Source organism: Drosophila sulfurigaster, chromosome 3 (genome assembly GCF_023558435.1).
Source record: "Drosophila sulfurigaster albostrigata strain 15112-1811.04 chromosome 3, ASM2355843v2, whole genome shotgun sequence".
Taxonomy (NCBI): Eukaryota; Metazoa; Arthropoda; class Insecta; order Diptera; family Drosophilidae; genus Drosophila; species Drosophila sulfurigaster.
Window position 1 is genome coordinate 23,006,911 of NC_084883.1, and position 22,123 is coordinate 23,029,033.

The 22,123-nt window shown below is 41.4% G+C and overlaps 1 protein-coding gene across 5 annotated transcripts in view; it reads right to left on the reverse strand.

Annotated features, from left to right (window-relative positions):
- The window catches only part of LOC133842295 (zwei Ig domain protein zig-8), a 71,167-nt gene that overhangs the window by 4,702 nt on the left and 44,342 nt on the right, over positions 1-22,123 (reverse strand). Inside the window, exons 3-6 of one of the 5 annotated variants that reach the window (XM_062275337.1) lie at positions 8,406-9,649; positions 2,313-2,437; positions 1,459-1,533; positions 6-173 (exon numbers count right to left, since the gene is read on the reverse strand). In XM_062275337.1, the coding sequence (XP_062131321.1) occupies positions 6-173; positions 1,459-1,533; positions 2,313-2,437; positions 8,406-8,523 (486 nt within the window). In that variant the 5' untranslated portion in view covers positions 8,524-9,649. Of the gene's footprint in view, positions 1-5; positions 174-1,443; positions 1,534-2,312; positions 2,438-8,405; positions 9,650-22,123 lie in introns of all 5 variants that reach the window. The other 4 variants (XM_062275336.1, XM_062275335.1, XM_062275338.1 and 1 more) reach the window with 4 other exon arrangements.

Here is a 22,123-nt window from a genome sequence, read left to right on the forward strand (position 1 = left end):
CTCACCTGGCACTCGTACATGCCGTGATCCCGGCGCTGCACAAACTTTATCTGCAACGTCCACATGTTGGAGCCGGGCGTGTGCAGTATCGCGAAACGCTCATCGTTTGTATAGAGCTGGGCGCCGGAGGATAATATATGCCAGTCCCGTCGGCGTATCCAAGAAATTTGATTCTGTTGCAAGGTATATACATATAAAATAATGAAATACAAAAATACAGAAGCAGTGTACACATATAATGTATTATCGATTTCAGGCACTGCCTAAAGAGAATACATGCTTTTTAACATGCAAACACAGGCAGACGGGAATGAAATGTTAATTGCGATAGCGCGCAAAAGTATGCAATACAAAAAAGTTTAACTCAACTCATACACGTTCATACTATTATATTATGGTATGTAGAACAAGTGCATGCAATTAGCGAAACATATTGTCATCCAATGGCCGCGATTTTATAACGAAAGTGTGATTATAAAAAGCACTTCAACAGGCGTTGAACACAAGCCAAAACTATGAGCATATTATAGAAATAAATTAAAATGTCGCAGAGTAAAACTACGCTACGGTCATGTTACGGCGTGTTAAGGTCGAAATGAGTTCTTATTTAATTGCATTTTAATAGGAATCCACCGTTGACTGTTGACCGTTGACCCCTTTGAATGAATGAATGTTGGTGTTTTGGTGTCAAATTGCATTGAATGAAATATAGTTAGTGTCGTGTGTTGTGTTTGCACTATTCCAATGAGATGAACTAATGAAGAGAATTGCTATGCAGATGTTCTTTGCTCTCTCGGCTTTTGATTAATTGATATTTTGGCACATGCCTGGCCCAATTATGACCTCGTCCGTTGCTGTTGCGTGTCACATTTTGAGCATTTAATTGCTTGTTAGCAAACGCTGAATGTCAAACAAAAAGCGTACACAATGTCATGCCGAAAACGTTTTCTGGCTTTCAGCTGCAAATTAAGCTCGTATTTGTATTTCGTGCTCAACTCGCTCTCTCTCTCTCGCTTGGCCAAACAAATTGGGCTTTTGCGTGCTTCACCCCCGATCATTTGGCGCAAGAAATAAACTAAACTACAAATAAGCAAGGACTGCAACAAAAACCAAAGCAAAGTGATTTAACTCAAATGCTATATAATTAAAAATTGTAGCTCTGGCTATTAAAATGAAAATCGCACTGGAAATGCACTTAAAACTGCGCACAGCTGGAGCTGCGTTTGTATGTTTCGCTGTAGCTAAAGTGAAATAAATTCAATTTGCAGTGACTAAACATTTGCCAGGCAAGCGGAATGCGATGTGAGGTTCCATTGTTGCATGCATACAAATACGAATACGAAAACGAATACGATTACTACGCTTAATGGTAGATGCGAGTGCTAAAGGAATGAGGAAAAGCCGCGTTCACTATGCGGCACAATTAGAGAGACAAAAACAAACCCAATTTACACCCACTCTATCCACGCCGGAGACCTTGCAGACCAGAAAGGCGGTGCCACCAAGCTGGACGGTCGTGTTATGCGCCATCAGCTGTTGGAAGAGAACGAAATGAAAAGAGAAAAGAGGGAGAAAAGACAAGACAAAAAGTTAAAAGTTCATTTTTTATGTGTTGCCTGCAAAAAAATGGAATAGAATAATAGCAGCATAGCAAAAGGAAACCGAATATGCACGGCAAATGCGAGCCACGTCGCACAATTAGTCAGCGCAACCAGAGGAGGACGCCATGTAAAATACCATATATATTAGAATATTCTCGATCTGAGGCAATAGCTTCTCCATTCTGCACCGAGGGGGGAGGCAATTGCGGTTGTGGCGTGCCTCTGTCTGCTATTTGGATAATTAGATTCGAAGTCGAAGCAGTGGCAGAAGCCGAAGCCAGGACGAATGAAATATAAATAAGCACTAACGATTAATTACACTTGGCTCGTCCTTATGTTGTATGGTAATTAGCATTATCCTGGCCCACTATTTGCATGTCCTTCGGGCGTTTTTCGTTTTGTCGTTTCTCGATTTTGGGTGCCCATCAAATTAACATATTGATAAACTAAAAGTTTGTATTCTCTTTACAACCAAGAGTGTCCTTCGGTCTTTGGCTGGACACTCTAAAGTGCTCTCTTGGCACACGTAGTTGCTGCAATGCTGCTAAGTAAAGTGCGACAATGAAATCGACAAGCTGCGACGGCTGCTTTGAAGTCAATTCAATTTGAATTTAAAATACACTTGAATGCACTTCATTGATGCAACAACCAGCAGTCCTCAGCTTCTCAGTAGTCTGTTTGAGCAATCTGTCACGATGGGCGTCGACTTACCTCACTGTCCTCGAACATAGGGCTGTCGCTGGAGTCGAGATTATTATCCAATTTTGAGTCGGCATTTATACCGCCGCGCATCCATAGCTTCTTCCAATCGTTATCTGTGAGTATTGACTTTTGGTCTGCAATCAAAGAGACAAAGACAAAGCGAACATAAGACAACGACAAAAGAATGGACAAATAAGCTGCAAGCTACAAATTGCGTTAAAGGTCACTCAATGCACTCAGCTGTGTGTTGAGTTTAAGATAGGGTTTGAGTTTCCAGTTTGAATTGGCGTTTAAGATGGCCAATGCAATCAGTCGATGCAGGCACAATAAATCGTATCTAACCATTTGTAAAGTTCGCAATTGCATTGCCAAATATCCGTGTTCGATGTTCAACTGTTCACCTGCTGCCCCTTGTTCGAAGAACTCGATACTGTTGAAATAATAAAGCATTTGATTGACATCCCAAACTCAGCGTGTTATTTACGATTATTCCCTCGACATGGCATTTATTGATTTCACTTGTCACACACACAGTCACACTCGCTCACATGGTTAACCTTACAATAAAGTAAAGACAAAATGCTGCTCATTGTCCTCGGCTATTTTGTTGATCACGCAACATCGAGTACTCCCATAATTACATCAACTGAGTTCGTGCGAACTTGGGCTTTTAATTAATAATTTTATTTGATTTAACAATGAGTTTGTTGCTCAAAAGTTTCAACATTTTTTCAACAGAAATGCTTCCCCATGGGAGGTTGCCATAGCATTTTTATGTTTGTTTTTTCAAAATAAATTGTTATTACATTGAATTTGTGGTCATAAAGTGGGAATCTTGGAGAGACGAGAATCCTAAAGCGTATGTTGAACTTGAAGAATTGCTTTTGGGTGCGTAATATTTGGGCACGGCTTTTCTAATTAAAATCAATAAAAAATAAAGCAAACATACAATTTTGTGTGAGCAGAAGTAACCACAAAATGACACGCCTTGCTTAATATCAAAGAGCAAATCAAATCGATGTTCGATTAGCTTGATTGAAATGTAGACAAAGCAAAGCTAACTAAGATCGGAAGTTACTTCTAGGCTCTAGAGAGAAGGTATCTGCTAGCCGAGAAAAGTTGTTAACCACTCAAGAACTGAGTGGACGACCGCTGTGCTAGCCATTAGTTTAAAATTACAACGCCAAGGGCCAGGATGGAAATTTATTAAGTATACGCCCCATGCTAATTTTAATCAGGCAACTTAAATTCTGAAGTCGATGTGTACGTTAATTAGCAAACTTTGATTGCCCTGGCAACTGAGCAACAAGAGTGGCTAAGAGTGGCGGCCAGCCCTGAAGCTCAAAATTAAATTTACGCCGTCTTTAGCTTTAAATACTACAAGTGTAGAGTAATATATACGTGCATATATATTTTTTAATGCGCTGCGTGCTCAAGCAGCTGGAATATAACTAACCGAAGGGCTGCCTCTCTTCATTGCCGTGTGGTGTGCTACTATTATTAACTCAATGTTGTGGAGGGGAGCGAGACAGCGTGCAGCTGTGAGCTGTAAAACGGAATTTAATCAATCAATCAATCAGCGGTGCGTAATGCAGGAAAACTTTCAAGCAGCCAACACATGAGCTTGGCCTTGAGCGTCATCCCCTTTCATACACACACACACATACTTTCTTTTGCCCTACCCTAGGGCAATTTGTTGTGTGAAAAATCGAAGTAAGTAGAAACAGAAAATGCGCAGTGTCTACAGCCAACTACTCTACTCCCGTCTTCTAGTGTCTGCGTCTCTCTCTGTCTCTCCATTCCCTTCTCCTTGGTTTCCTGTGAGCCATAAAACACAGCGAAGCGAGTTCGCCTCGCACTTTTATTGCCTCGTAAATTTTTATAGTTCATACTTTAGGCATGCGTATGCAATTCGAATCCCTACAAACTCCACTCGCATGCTACCAAAAAACCTCATACTTGCTTCCGCGTGTGTATGTGTGTGTGTGTGAGTTCTGTCTGTGTTAACGCCTCTGCACTTGTATTTGTTATTGAAAATGTATTTTTTTTTTTTTTTGGATTTGTATTTGTGTTTGTGTTTGTTGAGTACATGCGCATTGTCCTTTGTTAGTGCCGTGTAATTTATGCGCCTGATTTGCGCTCTGACGTCAAAGTTTTTGGTCACGCTGCATTGAGTTTAAATTCACCGAGATTCGTGTGTCTGTGCTTCGTATTCGATATTAAAAGCATGCAGACAATAATAACGCGCCATTAATAACAACACACACAAAATATGCCAACAGCACAACAAAAGGCGGCCACTCAACCACTTGGCCGCTTTATGATGGGTCAGGTCGATTTTTCTGTGGTCAACAAAACAAATAGAAACCAACACAAACGCAGAAGAAAGAAAAATATGTATAAATAAATATATACTCGCATACATATGAGTTTAACTCTGATGTTATGTGTGTGGAGCCAAAAATATAAATTCTTTATCTTTTGCATTTGTATGCATGACAGCAACAGACACACACACACACATGCTGCACACACACCCGCACACTTGGCTAACTGACAAGTCAAAATATATTGCGCATGTTAAGAGGAATGTAAATGCTCAGACAAAAACACAAATACAAACACAAAAGCCAACGTTTGCCCCGCCCAACGCAGCACCGTCTAAGGTCAAGTGCCTGCCTCACTATGAGCCATACACGAGTGTGTATGTGTGCGTATGTGTATGTGTGTGTGTGAGTCTAAATGCGATAATAGTAAAAAAACACGCACAACTAATAAAATGGCTAAAGTCGCGTATTTCAACGCGTCGCTCGTTTCGTTTTCTCTCAGCGTTTTGGCCGCTTGCTTTTCTACGTGCGCATGTCAGTTGCCAGCGGCTTAGGCGTGTGAATTATATTATGCCTGAAAGTAGGCAACAGTAATAAAACTTGTGCAAAAAGCAATAGAAACTGGTGACCGCCCAGTGACGCCCTACAGTCGACTAGCTGGCTGGCCACCCGCAACCGCGCAAACCGGATGTCTTGCAAAAATATAGCCAAAGCCGAAAGAAGCAAAAAAAAAGAAGCGAAAATATTGTTAAAGCCGCTTTTCGTTTTTCATTTAATTTCCCACCCACATTCTCACTCTCGCCAGCCTCGAGAGCTTCTCATTCTTGGCTGGGGCTAGTAAAAAGCGATAAATAATGAAGTCAGCAAGTGCGAGTGGCGTGGCTTGCATGTTTATTATTAATAATAAATATTTCTTGTCAATCTTGCGAGCGTTTAAGTTGTATGGCCCCTTGACACGATACATGGCCACATGGCTTCAGGCTCTATGGCTGCTGATAACGTTGTTGTCGCTGTTGTTCTATTTGTTGTTGTTGTTGTTGTTGTCGACCTGCTGCGCACTTGTCATGTTAATTTATCTGTCTTTTACTTGCCCGCAAAACACTTTTTCACTTTACTTGCTCACAGACTTGTGCCAGAGTCTTTGTCTACTCTCCACTCCACAACCCATTGACACCCCATGGCGTATGCGTAATATTTTAATGCGCTGCCAATATGTTGGCGTTGTCTGCCGCCAGGCTAAGCTCGAAAGCTGCTTAAGTCGACGCTTCTTTGGCAGCGTGGCCAAAGTGCTTAGCAGTTTTTAAGCTGCCTGCCTGATGCTTGCCATAGCTGCTTGCTTGCTTGGCTGCTGTTGCCTCACTCTACCTAAGTCTCAGTCGCTGTCATCGTCGCCTGTGCTGTGCTTGGTTATAACCTGAGCTCAACCCCGTAAGCTAAAGATCGCGCGTCTAGCGTTACAAATGCCATGAGCTTAATATTAAAACCACTAAGAAAATTTGCAAAATAGCTGAAATTTTACGACGCATTAGAAGAGCATCTCGCTCGGCTGAAGCAGGAAAAGCAAACTCATTTGCACTTGAAACATGAGCACGAGTGTAAATACGAGCGAAAGCCAAAGGGCGAAAGAGCACGAAAAAAAAAGAAAGCGAAAAAAAAAACAAAACAAAATATTGCAAATGCGAGTTGTTTATTTGTACAAGCGTGTGTGGCTGTATTTGTGTATCTCTATTGTGTATGTGTGTGTGTGTGTGTAGTGTGCGTGTGAAGCCGCCCTAGCGACCTTGGCGCAAATATGCAGAGAGACTGACAGAAAGACAGTGAGACTGTGAGACAGACCGAGGTAAGCACAGAGAAGTTGACACGTGTGTTTTCGCAATAGTTCTTGTTGCCTGTCAGCTGGAGAGTGCTTAGCTGACTTTACTCTTTTTTATATGCTGTGTGTTTTTGGTTTTTGCGGGGCGCAAAAGCCTGCGCTCGATATTTTTTCCAGCAAAAATATTTGCGAAAGTGAAGTCAAACTCTTGGCTTTTTTTTTTGTTAAATGAAAGTTACACATTTGGCCTTTGCCGCGCTTTTGATTTCATTCTAAGAATTATTTGCATAACTCGCAAACGCACTTTAAAAGTCAATTTAAAAAGTTTTCTTTCACTCGTTTCGTTTTTTTTTTTTGTCTTTTTTACTTTTTGCTGTTTGTGTCACTGTTTTTGTACAGATTTTTCAGGCCACAAGGCGTGGCAATAAATTTTCAATTTCTACGCTGTCACGCGAGTTGCACTCACTCGCCGAGCACGCAGTTCACAGTTCTCAGTTGCCAGTTGCCAGTTCCCGGAGGCTGCGTAATGAGCGGCCCGCGACCCGATAAGGTGTCGCCGTAGCTACGTTGATAATTTATGCGTAACGCGTTTGGCCAGCCAACAACTAAAACAGAGAACAAAAAATGAAGAAGTGGCAACACACTCTTACACCCCGCGCTGGTTTGGGGCTTTTAGGTCAAAACCAAAGCCACAAGGGCAACAGGAACACAGTAGCACCACCGACGACAACAACAAAAACAACAAGAAATGGCAGGTCGCCCTTAACGCTAATCTCTCCCCTGTGTATTTTTCATTATCCTTATTATTTGTGAATGTTACGTGTCGGCCATAACTTAGAGGGGCTAACGATGCGTATACGTGACGCCGTAGAGCACTCTCATACCCAGACTCACACTCGAACTCGCACTCGCACACCAACTAACACACACATTCACACGATAAACAAAAGCGTTTGGGTGTGCCAATGCTTTTAGGCGCCTTCGTCCATTTAAAGCAAATTAGCGGAAGGTCAAAAACTGTGCAATGCCGCGAGCAGCGAACTGTGAGTTGGGGAGCTGAGTGCTCTGTGTTCTCTGCTCTGTGCGAGAGAAAAGCTGCGAACTCTGATGAAAAATTAATAATTGTTTGCCAAGCAATTGCCGTTGCGGCTTTAAAATGTTTACCTGCATTGTTTGGAGCCAGCTTTGCCCACATAAAATGCTAAAAAACTTTTCTTTTTTTTTTTTCGTTTTGTGTGTGCCCAAATATAAAAGATTCTCGAAAAATGAAACGAAACGAAAACGGAAACTCAACAAAACTGAAATGGAGCCACTTGAGTTCCCAGAGGCTGCCTGTCTCTTTCTTTCCCTCTCTACTCGTTCTCAATGTCTCTCAATGTCCGTGCGTCTGTCTGTCAGTCAGTCTGTTCGTTTTTAGCTGTTTGCGTGCGCATTCCATTTGCAAAATGAATGGCAAACATTAAAGTATTCTATAATATTTCAACGTCTTCGTCGCCGCAGCGTCGCAACGTCGCAACGTAGCGCTTCCTATTAATATAAATACGTAAATTTTGAGTGAAAGTTGTAGCCGCAGGTGGATACTTTGCGCTGAAGTAGACTGGAATTTAACGCGCTGCCAGCATAATAAAATGTTCTAGCATAATAAATCCGTAAATTGGTAAAGTTGCTACCAGCGCACAGCCTCCCTCCTTAATGTCTGGGATTAGGCTTTTAATTGTGCGGCCCAGCGCGGAGGGCCCTAAGGGTGTTCAGTTTATTTATTTCAACAAACGAAGAGATCGTTGAATGCAAATAACAAAATAAACTGCTGCATACTTTTAGGGGGCGCGTGAAAATTTCATTTGCTATTTTCAATTCAATTGCGAGGGCACTAAAACCGAACACTCCGCCAGCAATTGCTGGGATTAATTAAATAACAGCTTGTTGTTGTCGATAATATTCTTCTGAATCGTTTACGCTTACCTGGCTCCAGTGTGGTGGCCAGCAACAGCGTTGGCAGGCAGAGCAGCAATATTCGCAGTTCCATTAAATGCAGCGGCACATGCAGCAGCCGCTGTCGCAGCAGCCGTGGCAGCAACATTTGTGGCAACCCTCTCTGTTTACGTGTTGAAGCAACTTCAACTCCTTTTGCGCTGGGAGCGGGGCGATTGCGACTCCCTCTACTTGTGTTGTTGTGGCTGGGCGTCTTCAACTACAACAACAACTGGAGCAGACAATGGCACATCGATGCCATGCGATGCGTAGCGTTCTGATGATGTTGCTGCTGCTGCTGTTGTTGAGTGCTGCAGTTGCTCCTTTTCTAGTTGCTGTTGTTGCTGTTGCTGTTGTGTTGCCTGCTTATTAGGGTTAATGGCTTTTTGAATGAACGCGCTGTTTCCTTTCAGCAATGGCGTTCACAATACCACAACACCCTAACACACATATGCTATGCCTGCTTGTCTGGCTGATGCGCTGATAAATGATGCTGTTGATGTTACAGTTGCTGTTGTTGCTGTTGTTATTGTTGCTGTTGCTACTTCTACTTCGATGTGCAGCGCAGCCTTTTCTTTATTTTTGTGTTGCTTTGTTGTCGCTTGTCAATGTGTTTCGTGTTGTTGCTGTTGCTGTTGCTGCTGTTGTCACTATTGCCACTATTGCCGAGTTGCCAGTTGTGCTCGTTTTCTATGGCAGCCGTGACAACGATACCAACACACTACGAAAAGACTTTTCTATATGTATCAAATTTGCAGCTCGTTGTTCGCCTCTTTCTGCCGTTTTTCTTTTACTATAAGTTGGCTAGTTTGTTCCTTTTGCTACTGCTGTTGGGCGACAGGGCAAAACTTGCATGTTCTCCATCATTTTTCATGTCACTGCGCATTAGCACATTAAGCCACGAGTATGTATTGTTGCTATTGTGGCAATGTGGCTGCTGCCGTTGCTCCTTCTGCTTCTTCTGCTACTGTTGCTACTTTTGCTACTGTTGCTGTTGCTATTGTGTAGCACAGCAAAAAATTAACACTCGCTTTTTATGAAATTACATTCAATTTGCTGTAGTGGCTCTTTTTGCTTTCACTCGCTTTTTTTTGTTTCTCTCCCACAACAACAACAAAAAAAGCAACAGCAAACGCGTCACGTCGATGATGAATCGCTTTCAATGTGTAATGTCTTTTCAAGCAGCAACTTCTTCCGTCTGCTGGGAGACCTTTTCTTTGCTCTCTTAACGATTTCTGTAAATAAATGAAAATAAAGCAATTCACCGATAAGTACATTAAATATCAAATGTATTAATATATTAAACTGCAATTTAAGAAATTGAGGTTGTGGCTTCCAACAATAAAAGAAAAAACTGTCAATTCACTTTAAATGATTTCTTTTATATTAAATTGCAATTAAATATTATTTTATTTACCGAACAATGAAAATATTTTAATGCTTCTTTGCTCAAATTGGTTTAATTGGCATAAATAGAATTCATTTTGACTGCATCTCAGAATTTATTTCCTTTCTTGTTTTATTTTGGTGTACAAATTGTGCTCTATGGGCTAAGAATAGTAATTTTGTTTTCGATATGGAAATCAATAAATTTTTATTGACAGAGTTTCCAGCTGTTTGGGCATTGACTGTAAGCTGACAATTAACCCAATTTCAATGCGACAACAGGACTTGCGACTGCGATTGTGATTGTGACATTTTCCCCAGTCGGTTTATGAGTCCGTTGAGCGGATTTGTTTTCAGCTGAAATTAATTGAATTGCCAGCTGGTCTAAACAGCATTTGTATTGTAATTGGACATCTTGGACAACATAGCATCGACATCAAATTGAATGCTCGAGTCGAGTCAAGTCGAGTCGAGGTCGACCTAATTGTGTATACGAAGCTGTAAGCTTTCCATTCATTTGCATACAAAATGGCATTTATTTATTGTAGCAGCAAATTTGTCACATTATTTATAGGTCAACAAAAGACAGCACAGACTTGTCTCACTTTATGCAAAATAGTTGCTCTTCAGTTCTTGTTTTTTTATCTTATTTTCCTTCTGCTGTGTTGACCTACGTTCTAATGAACGACACAACAATTGCGCTCACTCGACGAGTCTCAAGTTGCTCGGGGAGTTCGTTCAGTTGTTTTTCATACAAATTTTTATTTATTCGCCCATACGCACGACCGCGTTTAGTATTTTTGTGAATCTTTTTTTATGCTCAAACGCATAAAAAACACAACTAGCAATATTGGTCAAAAGTTTTCAGCAAACTCGTAATTTTTATCTGAGTTCGGCTATCATCGTTTTCTTTTTTATATATATCGTTTAATATTTTATATGCAGACTCAAGCCGCACACAACTGACGTCAATGAACCCCGAATTGTTGCCATGTGGAGGTGTTTACGATGACAGTATATTATAATTTAAGTGCCCTTGGCAGGCTAGACTAGACAGATAAAGCTATGGCATTAAAATTGCAAATTTGCGTTCACTTCTCATTTTAATTACATATCATATATATGTGTATATGAGTGGCTGTGTGTGTGTGTAAAAGTATAGTGTGATATTTAATTAAGCATCGCGTCCGAAAGGCAACATTAGCAAATGTCATGCGGCATGAATTTATGACACACTCGTGTACAATTCATTTAAATTGATAAAACCAGCTGATGGCGAATTGCAGTGGTTTGGGGTGGTGCGGAGGTGGAGGTGGAGCTGGTGGTGCAATCGTGCGGTGCTTGTAGTTGTTTGCTACTTTGCTTCTTTCGTATCAAATGCTGCAGTTTAGAGTAATTCGCTGGCAAATGTCATGCAAGAGGAATGCTATTTAATGTCTCCCTCTCCCACTTCTCTCTCTCTCTCTCTCTCTATTTCTTGCTCTCTTTGTGTTTGTGTACAACACAACTATGCACTTAAATGCAGTCACGTATACACACACACACACATACACACACACACAGAGACATATTCGCAGTCGTACATATTATTATCTTGACACAATGGTGCCATAAAACTTAAAGACCCCCACAGCAGTGGCTCACCCTCCGTTGGCCTCCCGGAACTGGGCGACAAGGGCAAGCGCTCTGTCCTCCACTTTCCTCTCTTCTTTTCTCTATGAAGGACATGGCATTTGGCACTGCTGCAACGCCTTCTACTTGCAACTTGCTGCCTGCTGTCCCGGCGTGCTTTTCCCCTTTAGTTCTCCTCCTCCTCCTCGCTTTCGCCTTCTGCTGGTTTCTGGTTCTTCTGCTTCTTCTGTACTTGTGCTCATTGTGCTTTCTTTTCATGGTACTCGCAGTGCATATGCACATTTGTTTGCATTTTGCTGGAACGTACTCGCATAGAGGGCGGACGGGAGGAAGGGAATGTAAGAGGAATCAGGACTGGCTGTCCTAGCTGCAGGCTCCTCGGGCGCGTTGGAGGTTATATGGAAATTGTAATAAGTTGAAAACCAAAAAGCTGATGTCATGAGGTTAGTTGCTGTGGCTCAAGTTTCAAGCGACAATCATGTGCTTTTCTTTTGTTGTTTGTTGTCCCCTCAGCTGCCTTTTGTTGCTCTTGTTGTTGTTGCTGCATTTCGCTTTTCATTTATTACTGTAGTTGTTGTTGTTTGTTTGTTTTGTTGTATGCTGACCTCATACTTCATTTTGTAGCTTTTGTTTGTCATGGCATGCGAATGTTGTTGTTATTGTTGCTGTTGCTGTTGCTGTAGCTGTTGTTGCATAATGCACTGAGCCTGGGCCTTAGTCGTAGTCGTAGTTGTCGTTGTCGCTGTCGGAAATGTAACAGCATACACAAACATACAAACATTCGCATACACTCACTAAGACAGTCATAAATATTTCATATGCAACTGTGTGCCATATTATTGTTGACAGTAATTGAGAGGCCGTAGTAAATTATTTAAATGTTTATTTGGGGATTTGCAGATACATTTGGCGTGCACATAAGAAACTGTAACTGTAACCGAATAAGAGTCTGTCCGTCTGTCCCAATGTCTGGCAACTGGACCACAGTGCGTATGATGGATGCCCCAATTGCATTGGGGAGTCGTTAGCTAAAGCCAAACAAATAGCTTTGCCTTATTTATATTTATTTCGCCAGCTTTCGCAGCAAATGCTCGTTGATTAAAAGCATTTGTTGTTGTGCAGCAAATTGCTACGGGCATTTTGTGCCACAATGTATGTATGAGAGTGTGTGTGTGTATATGTGTGTGTGTGGGGAGAACTTTGGCAGTTAGGTAAGCCCGCAGATGTGAGTGAGCTGAAAGTTTCTATTGTTAAATGCTATTACAGAACTTTTTACTGTTTTATCAATTTGAAACCCGCAGGTGTTGGCTGGCTTTTTAATTAGCCATGCTAATGCACGCAATTAGATAACCATGCTACATTACACACTCACACACATACACACACACACGTAAATGCAATAGTATTGAGAGATTTGACGTTTGGGTCATGTGAAAGGCCCTGTCATTAGCCATAAGTTAAATGCAAAACGCATTTCGATTGCAACGAATGCAACTATAACCAATGGCCCATAAATAAGCAGAGGCCATAACAATGTCCATTTTGTGGCCTATATTGTGGATGCACCCCAACTCCTCACCCCGCGCTTTTGCATATTGCAAGAGAGGAAATTGCGCGTAACGCATTTTGATTGCACTTGAGTGCCAGCATAAAAATGCGCATTATATAAATTCACTTAAAGTGCTGACCAGTTGTTGTTTCGCTTCTTGTTGTTCTCGCTGTTGTAATGGCATTGTACCTACACATATATGCGAATGTGTGTGTGTGCGTGTATAAGTGTAGGCTTACTTCTCTCTCTCTCTTTGCGTGTGTGGTGGATATTTGCATTTGTCTCTCCCGCTTCCTCTCGCTGCTGCTGCTTACTCGCACGTAATTGTTTTGCACACATTTCCGTTTCCGGTGCACTGCACTTGAATGACTTTAATTTGCGCCATTTTTATTTACAGTCTTTGGCCACACTTTTTATTCGCATTTTGAATAATTGAGCAATTGTGTTCTGTTTCTGTACAGCATTGTCATGCATTTTGCATTAACCCCCCGCAATGCGCAGCAAATTGACTTTAACGCATGTTGTCAACGGATGTTAACAAGCGCAAACTTTTGCTCAGATTTAAGTTTATCTAGCCATGAAAATGATTTAATATTTAAATCTGCCAACTTTTGTTTTCTATCAGTTTGTAAAGAACAATAATTTAATATTTAAAGAAGCGAGAAAGTCTTGCTTTTTATTTGTCCTCTTTTGGCAACTTTCATTGTCTTTTCTTCATTTTTATTTTTATTTTTTTGTGTTCTCCTGCTGTAAGTTATACTGTTGCAATCTCCGAGACTTTGAAAGTGAACTAAATGTTTTAAGAGGATTAAAATCGACTCCCAATTAAACGAACTAACAATGCTATCGATTTTCAATTGAATAGTTTATAAAATGTGTTTAGTTGGAAAAGAAAATCTGAAATTTTATTGCTTTAATTTGTGTGTTAAATTGAATGCAATAAAATACAATAATATTAAGGAAAGAAAAACAAAATAATAAATAGTAACAATAATAATTGGTACTACATTGGAAGCACACTATAGAGTACAAAATATTCCATACTGTCAAGGAAAACACGAAAGAACTATTTACAATAGGCGTTATTTGTCATACAAAATATTTCTTAAATAACGTCTATACCTTTTATCTGATTGTTACAAAATGTGTAGGTAATCTGGTACAACAATGTACCAAAAATCGCAAAAAATTAAAAATTTGCGTGTAAACATAACAATTCCTGTAGAAAAAATAATATCTTTATTTCATAAAGTCTCTGAGATAAACACGGACAGCAGATAGACAGACAAACAAATCAAAAATGACGTTAATTAATAATACAAAGTATAAAGGCTTAATACCCTTCTTCTCTATGAATACTGAATTTAATAGTAACATAATAATTTCTTTTAATTTAATTATACAGTTTTCTTGAGAAATAAAATTTCATTTCTTGGTTACTTTAAATTATCTAGTTAGTTATTTTACTCTAGGCAACTTTTAATAGTTGCTTGGATAGTTGCTGCTTCATCTGCAGTGCACAACAAATAATTGCTATTAATTGTGCTTGTCACGTTAAGTATACGCAGCGTAGAAACATCTTAAGCTTCTTTAAATGATCTCCTTTCACGCATATGCATTTCTTTCTGTCGGCGTGTGGGCGTGTGTGTGTGTGTGTGCGTGACTTGTTTATGTGTGTGAGTGTGGTGAGCTGCAATGAATCCCTGCCAAGTTGTTAGCAGCGTACAACAACAAGGCTTGGAGAAAAAAAACTTGCAAGTTGCAAAAGTTTTTCAATTTAAACCAGTCCGCCTTGCTTTCTCTCTCTTTCTCTTCAGCTTGGGTTGCATGCTGTGTGTGTATTAGTGGGTATGAGTGTGTGTGTGTGAGTGGGTGTGCGTCACCAGGCGACGCTTGTTAATTTACTAGTAGTAGAAAGTACAATGGCATTTAAATTATTTGTTGTCATTGCATGCCAGCAACGGTTTGTTGAACTTGACTTGAGTCTTTGGCCGAAAATTGTGGCGTGCCCGGTCTTAATTCAACCAACGAGAAGGGCTTTAATTACGGGTTGAATTTGGGGGCGAAGAAGCATGGTTAAAACGTCAACAGCTCATTAAGTTTGCACTTTACTTTGTGTAGGCGATCCAAAGCATTTCACCAAAATATTTAAGACATCATTTGGTTAAGCTCAGCTCCCTTTATTGCCTCCCTTTGCGCGCATCTGTGTGTGTGAGTGAGTGTGCGGGTGTGTGTGTGTGTATGTGTAAAGTGAAATGGTGGCAGTTATAATAAAAATAAAACCATTCTCGGTGTTTATTTAAGTTTAGAAATTGTACAAATTTTCGTAAATTGTTTTGTGCTTTGCCACGCTTGTTACACCAACTTTCGTTTCCCACACACTCACACACACACAGAAACACTCACACACTCGTCTATTCGTGGTGTGTGTGTGTGCTGCCATATTTACACCCACTGCGGAGGAATGCTGATGTTATTTTTGTTGTTGCTGATTTTTTTTCGTGACTGCAGTTTTAGTTTGGCAATTTTGCTTTTCCGTTTCTTTTTCGCATTTGTTTTTTCTTTTTTTTTCTTTTCAAATTTTTATAGTTTTTTGTTGTCGAGTTTATTTTTGTTGTGTGTGGCAGATTTTGTTATGGTTGTTATTTTTGTTGTAGTTTTCGATGTTTTTTTGTTGTTGCCCTGCTCGTTTTGTGCTTTGTTAGTTCCGTTTCCGCTCGGCTCGGGCCACTCGCAGGACCCCACCTCCCAGGACTACGTGCACCACCTCGATGTTCCATTTAGCCAGCGAGCTAGTATTCGCTTTTTCGTATTCGTTTTATTTCACGTGGTGTTGTCAACTTATTTCGGGGGGTTCGCTGATTTATTTTCTAAACAATTAAAGAAAAACAACAACATCGTGCAGGACATTCACGTGAATAAGAAGAAGAGGAACAGAATGAGAGATAGATACGTGCTGCAGCTTTATGAATTTTTCAGTTGAATTATTTACAGGAAAACGCAGGATAACAGTTTGCTGCAACGACGACGGCAGGTGAATTGAAAAGTATAAAAACACTGCAACATTTCAGCTCTGCGCAAAACTTGGGGAAAAACGCTACATGAAAAATGTTCACTAAATGGGCAGCACATTTATGTGCGCTGTGGCAAAAGTGTCAGCCGGATTACAACGAAACCGAAACTACATTTTGCAGCTGCTACTGCTGCTGTTGACGAGGTTTTTTACACCCACAAAAAAAGGGTGTCTGCAAGCTAGCATTCGATTAAAGGTGTAAGAGAACGGTGTAAGGAACTTTGCTGCACAGCATGACTAATAGTGTGAGACAGCACTGTTTTCATACAAAATTAATTTCCACCTTTGGTTTTTTCCCTGTTTTTTTTTTGTTCTTCGCCTGCCGTAGTCAACTAGCTCATAAATCCTGGCAGGTATTTCATTAAACTTGCGTCAGGCGCTGTCGCAGCGCATCGCTGCTCATAAATATACACATGCCAGTGACACGCCCCTTTCCCTCATGTGTCTCTCATGTGTATACATATATACTAACTTATAGTCGCCTATAAAGTCATGTAATCGTCTTCATAATTCCGCCAAGACAAACCACCCAGCTGGCATAATGTTTAACGCGGCGCTGTGAACAATAAAGCACAGCAGCAAGAGAATATTACACACACCTATTTGCACACACACACACATACACATACACCCACACAGACTCGCAGCGTGCACTACTTCAAGAAAAACTACTGAAATTATGCGCATTTATCAAAGTAACAGCAGCAGAGAGAGGGGGGAAAAAACGGAAGACGGAAGGCGACTGCAACAACGACTGCACACACAACTACAAGCGCAATTACATGCACACAACACACACACACACATACATCCACAAGTAGAGTGCATGTAATTTTGTGTCAGGAATGGCAAACTTCACAGTGAGGCAGCAAAAGGTTGAAGTTTTGGGGCTGCAGAATTGGAGCTGCTGCAGTTGCAGTTGAAATTGCAGTTGCAATTGTTGTTGCCGTTGCCGTTCCTGTTGCTGTTGCTGTTACCGTTACATTTACTGTTGCTGTTGCATAATAATAACACAAAGAATAATTCTCGCGTGGTAAATAAATCAGTGCTGCACAGTTCCACAATTGTTGCAAGTCACTGCGGCGTATACTTGATATTCATCATGGTTTCTTGCGTTGCGCGTTGCGCGCTTTCTTAGCAGCCACACGAATATAATCTTTATGGAAATTGTCGCCTTTTGCCGTATGTGTCATAAATGCATGAAATTAATTTTGCCAGCCAGCCAGCCATCCCAGCTCCACATTTTCTGCCAGAGCCCAGAGCTTCACACACTCGGCTTTCCAGCTCGGCATATGCATATTTGTGATTGATTGTTTTCACTTTGCGGTAAAAGCTTTGGGCCCAAGTTTTTTCCGGGGGCCAGCGTTCTTCTTTTGGTTCGCTCGGCTGAGTCACAGCTGCCATAGAAATGCATTTGAATTTACAATGTGTCAGCTCGAAGCACCATTAATATGCCACTCTCTGAGTGTGTGTATGTGAGGGTGTGTGTTCTTGGTGGATGTGTGAAGAGCCTAAATTATGCTACGCTTTTTGGCCTTTGCCGCATATTTATGACAGGCCTCGGCCCAAGCGGACCATGCCAAGTTTTTGGCAATGCATAAATATATTTTCACACGCGCCCCGGCCAGATAATAATGCCCTGAATTTACGATAAACGCTTTGGCCGCCGGATTTCTTTTTGTTTATGCGTAATATTTTCAAGGACAATACGCTTTTCTGGCCGCATAATGTGAACCGGTTGCCATTAAAAAGGGTCCACGGCTCGAACCCATTCCGCCAACCAAGAACAACGCAAAAAAATAAATAAAGAGCCACAAAGGTTGTCCGGCCACAAATGTTTCTCTTTCGTTTTCGATTAAGCGGCGGAAGTCTGTGGCAGTCGCTTTCGCTGGAACTGAAGGGGGCTGGCCGCTGGTTGGATTGCTGCTTTTGCTTGTGCTTGTGCGTGGTGGACATCATTGCCGCCATTAAGCCCTAATGACCGTAATAAATAATAATTTATTTCACCTGCAGGGCAAGAATCCGTTTTGCCTGCCCCAACGCTTGCATGCAACAACGGGCGGCGAAATTTTTCAAGTGCCCCGCGGACGCGGACAACGCTCCGGTTATGTGGCTCTGACTGTGCCACTAAAAACAAAAGGTTATTGTTGCATACGGCAATATTAATTGTTTTTCTTTGCCTGCCGGTCAGCGAACACGCGGTCAGTCTCTCCATGTCTTTCGTCTTTTTGTGTGTCGTCTGCGGCGGATTTGGCTGGATTTAAGTGGCATTTTATAGGCAGCCACAGAGCCGCCAAGTACGTGCTAGGGTTTGGCAAGTGACAGGCGAAAGGCGAACCCTAAAATCTCGCTCGTTTAGATAAACTAAAGGCGGCTTCCTGCCGCTGCTTTTTGTTTTCGAGGTAATTACAAAATTTGGGTCGAATGTTGGCTTCGGCATTTGGCTTTGGCTTTCGCTTTGGTTTTGCTCCTCTAATGCATGCTTATTAAAATTTTGGCTGTCATTACAATAAAATAAACGGAAATTGGTTCGGTACAAAAGCCATTCGCTTGTTGCGTGCAGGTGTTGAACCAAGTCGCAGTGAACCTCACCTTTGGTGTCCTTTTTGAATGGCCATTTAATTGCACGCTCGGCTTGTGCTTGGCTTTTGACAAATTAAATTTGATGGTCATTTGACATGAGAAAATCATTTAATGAGTCGGATTATTTGTTCGCACCATTTGCCAATAAATACTGTCGGACATGAAAGGAATTCTCAAAGAGTGTCCCGTCACACTTGATGCAGCTTCATGTGACAAATTAAATTAAACCAAAACAAGTGTCGCATTTGTCAATAAAAAAAAAAAAATGGACGAACAGCATACAAAAGTAGTAGGAAACTCGAGTGTACTGGAATGCAAGATATTCGCTATCCCTATCCGGAAAGCTGTATTTGGTATATCGAAATATCACAGAGTTCAAAGTATAGCATTGAGCTCAAAATATACTAGATTCTCAACAACAACAACTGGGATCCAGCAGTCGGTTTTTGCCATATAATACTTTTTTTTTATTCTCTTATAATAACTGCACGAACAGCAGAAACAAAAAAAAAGTTGGTTAAAAATGTTTGGCTTGTCTTGACTGATTTTGGTTTCGTTTTTTGCTTAGCCGAATGCGGCTAAAAAAAATTCTTTATATATATATGTATAAAATCAATAGACTAGGATGATGCCAACAATGGCAACATATGTGCCATGCCGCCTGCAATAAACATGGGCGTGAAAACCACAAAATTTTATGCAAACTCATAAAATGATTTTTACAACGTTCGGCGCGAATGCTTCGCTCGCCAATAGCTATTGTTATTGTTGTTGTTGTTACTGCTGGCAGCTTACACACACAGACACACTCACACACACACATTCACACTCACATAGACAACAACAAATGTGCCTTGTACATAAAACTTGCCAAACAAAAACTGCAGTAAAACATGGGCCAGCATGTTTACGCTGCTCTTCTCTATTCTGTTCTATTCTTTACTTTGCTTTGGTTGGATTTGGTCTAGTTTTGGTGGCTATTGGTTTGCATTGGTTTTTGGGCTTGGCCATTGGGCTTTTAGATTTGAATTTCGCCAAAAACGCTGGCGGCAGCAGCATCAATATTTTTCCTAAGGCGATTTTGCGAGCGCGCGAGCCTCTGAAACTTCGGCAAATAACCGCAAAACATTTAACGATTTTTATACATTTTCCCATTCGCAAAATGCGAGAGAATGAAAGAGACGAAAACCGATCGTTGGTGCCGTTGTCGTTGCCGTTGCCAACCAAATCAGTGGAAAGCCATAAAGTGGCCTCCATATGCATTGCGGCTGAACAGAACTTGACTCTGGTTGAAGCTGGAGCTCGAACCGAAGCTGAAGTGCGCTTCAAATAATAGAAATCGAAGTGGGCCACACACAAACTGCACTCTTGTGTCTGTGCGTGTGTGTGTGTGTTCATTTTGACTGACTGAAAAAAGTTTTGGCCAACATTTTGGCTGACCTCAAAGGATTTGCCAGCCAGGGACAACACTGTGCTGGCTATTGAACTAATATCAAGGCAGAAGTAAGGTTGAGGATTTCGGCATCGGAATCAGAATCAGAATCGGAATCGAAATCGGATTCGCATTTGGACTTGGACTTGGAAAAGGCTGCTGTTGGCTGTTGGCTGAGCATGTAAAGTGCTCCCCAAGCGACACAAATTTGTGCATTTTATGACAAGGCTTTGGCTTAGGCCCGTCATATTTTTTGCCCCTCCATATCCCCTAATGCGTATTAGCCTAGGGTAAAGTAAGCCGTGGACTATGCGACGTCAACAAATTCAGCTTAATTGCAGATGATGTGGAGTATTAAATGCGATGACTGCTTTCACATATCGTTGGATTTATGCTTAGAGTTAGGTATGCTATATGAGGTAGCCAGCATCTTGAATGGCTTTCAGACTTGAGGCTACGAGCACAAGTGCAAACAACGCAAGTAGACGACGTTGGCTACCATCAAAGCAATTTGCGGTGCACACATCAAACACAACTGTCACATAAGCATTCGTGCCATATGTGACTAGCACAGTCTCACCACTCTCTATCTCTCTATAGCTCTTGCTCTCTGTCTCCTGGGCTTTGTCGCTTTCTCTATAGTATTTGCGTATGTGGGTCACACCCACTTGGGCGCAGCTGTTGCGCCGGCATTTGAGTGCCAGTTTATTGGAGTTGTCATTGAATTTTGTGAAGTGTTTATGCAGAACTTTGAAGTTCAAAGCGATGGCTGCTCTCTCAGTTCAGTTCTCAGTCGAATCGACGCGTCGGCCCATGTGCCACAAATGCGCAAAACAATGCGAAGAAACTGGCAAATATTTGCATTTTATTGATTGACTGACAAGTGGCCACATCCTCAATTTGCATGTGCCACACAAAAGATCAAGCAAACTGAGAGCGCTCAAAAATTGAGAAGATGAAAATGAAAATGAAAACGAAAATCGAAATGAGAATGCTTAAACAATGGGCCAAAAAAGAAGAACACAAAAAAATATGTTACGCATACGACGCTTGTGACGCAATTCCCTAGCCAGCAATAAGCTGAGAGCGGAGAGTGTTGGTGGCATGCGAGTATGGGGCATGTGGCATGTTGAGACGTGGTGCTAAAATTAAGCAAATCCCAGCTAAGCAATTCCTACAAGCATGCAAGCATTTATGAGCCAAGGGCTGCGTCTTAAGCAGGGCAAAGTTAGGAGAGGGGGGGAAGAGGATGTGGATATGAAAGTGGTCTGAGTATACTTTGCAATAGTCGTAATACTTGTAATTCGAGCACTCGTATTCCATGTGCATGCATGCCAAAGTTCATTAAACTCCGAGATGCTCTCACATACATTTCAATTACCCTCACCTGCTCTCAAACTTGCTTTTTCTCTCTCCCCCTTCAAGAAATGCGAAGCAGCTTCACCCTAAGCGTGTGCCACACACGCACACACATACACTCGCATACACTCGCACACAGATCTGTGTCGTTGCAATGCAAACTTTGAAATTGCTTTTGCTCTGCATCGGAATGCGCTGTCAATGCGTCGTTTGAGGATTGCCATTTTGCAAAATTTATAATTATTGCATGACAATAAAACAGCGTCGGGCATTTTGCTAGCTGCTAGTTGGTCCAGATACGACAAGCACCGTCATCTCGCATTAGCAGTAAATGCAATTGGCATACAAATGAGATGCCAAACAAGGCAAGCCCTCAAAATTTGACTGTCTGCAGCTGCAAAACTTTAAACTCCATTTCCATTTTCATTTACATGCTTATTACAAATGCAACATGGTCATATTGGTTGTCTAAGAGGGCACACGACTGCGGATAACGTGGAGCGGAGTGCAGAATGGGGAAATGGGAGCAAAAATATTACATTTCTCGCTAGTCATTGCCGCAACATTATTTTCTTGAGTTAATTGCGACTGGGATCATGATGAGCACAATGGCAGAGACAAACACACGAGACGGCGACGGCGACGGAGACGAAGAGGAACTGCAAACGGCACAAAGCAAGAGTTTCATTTAAAAA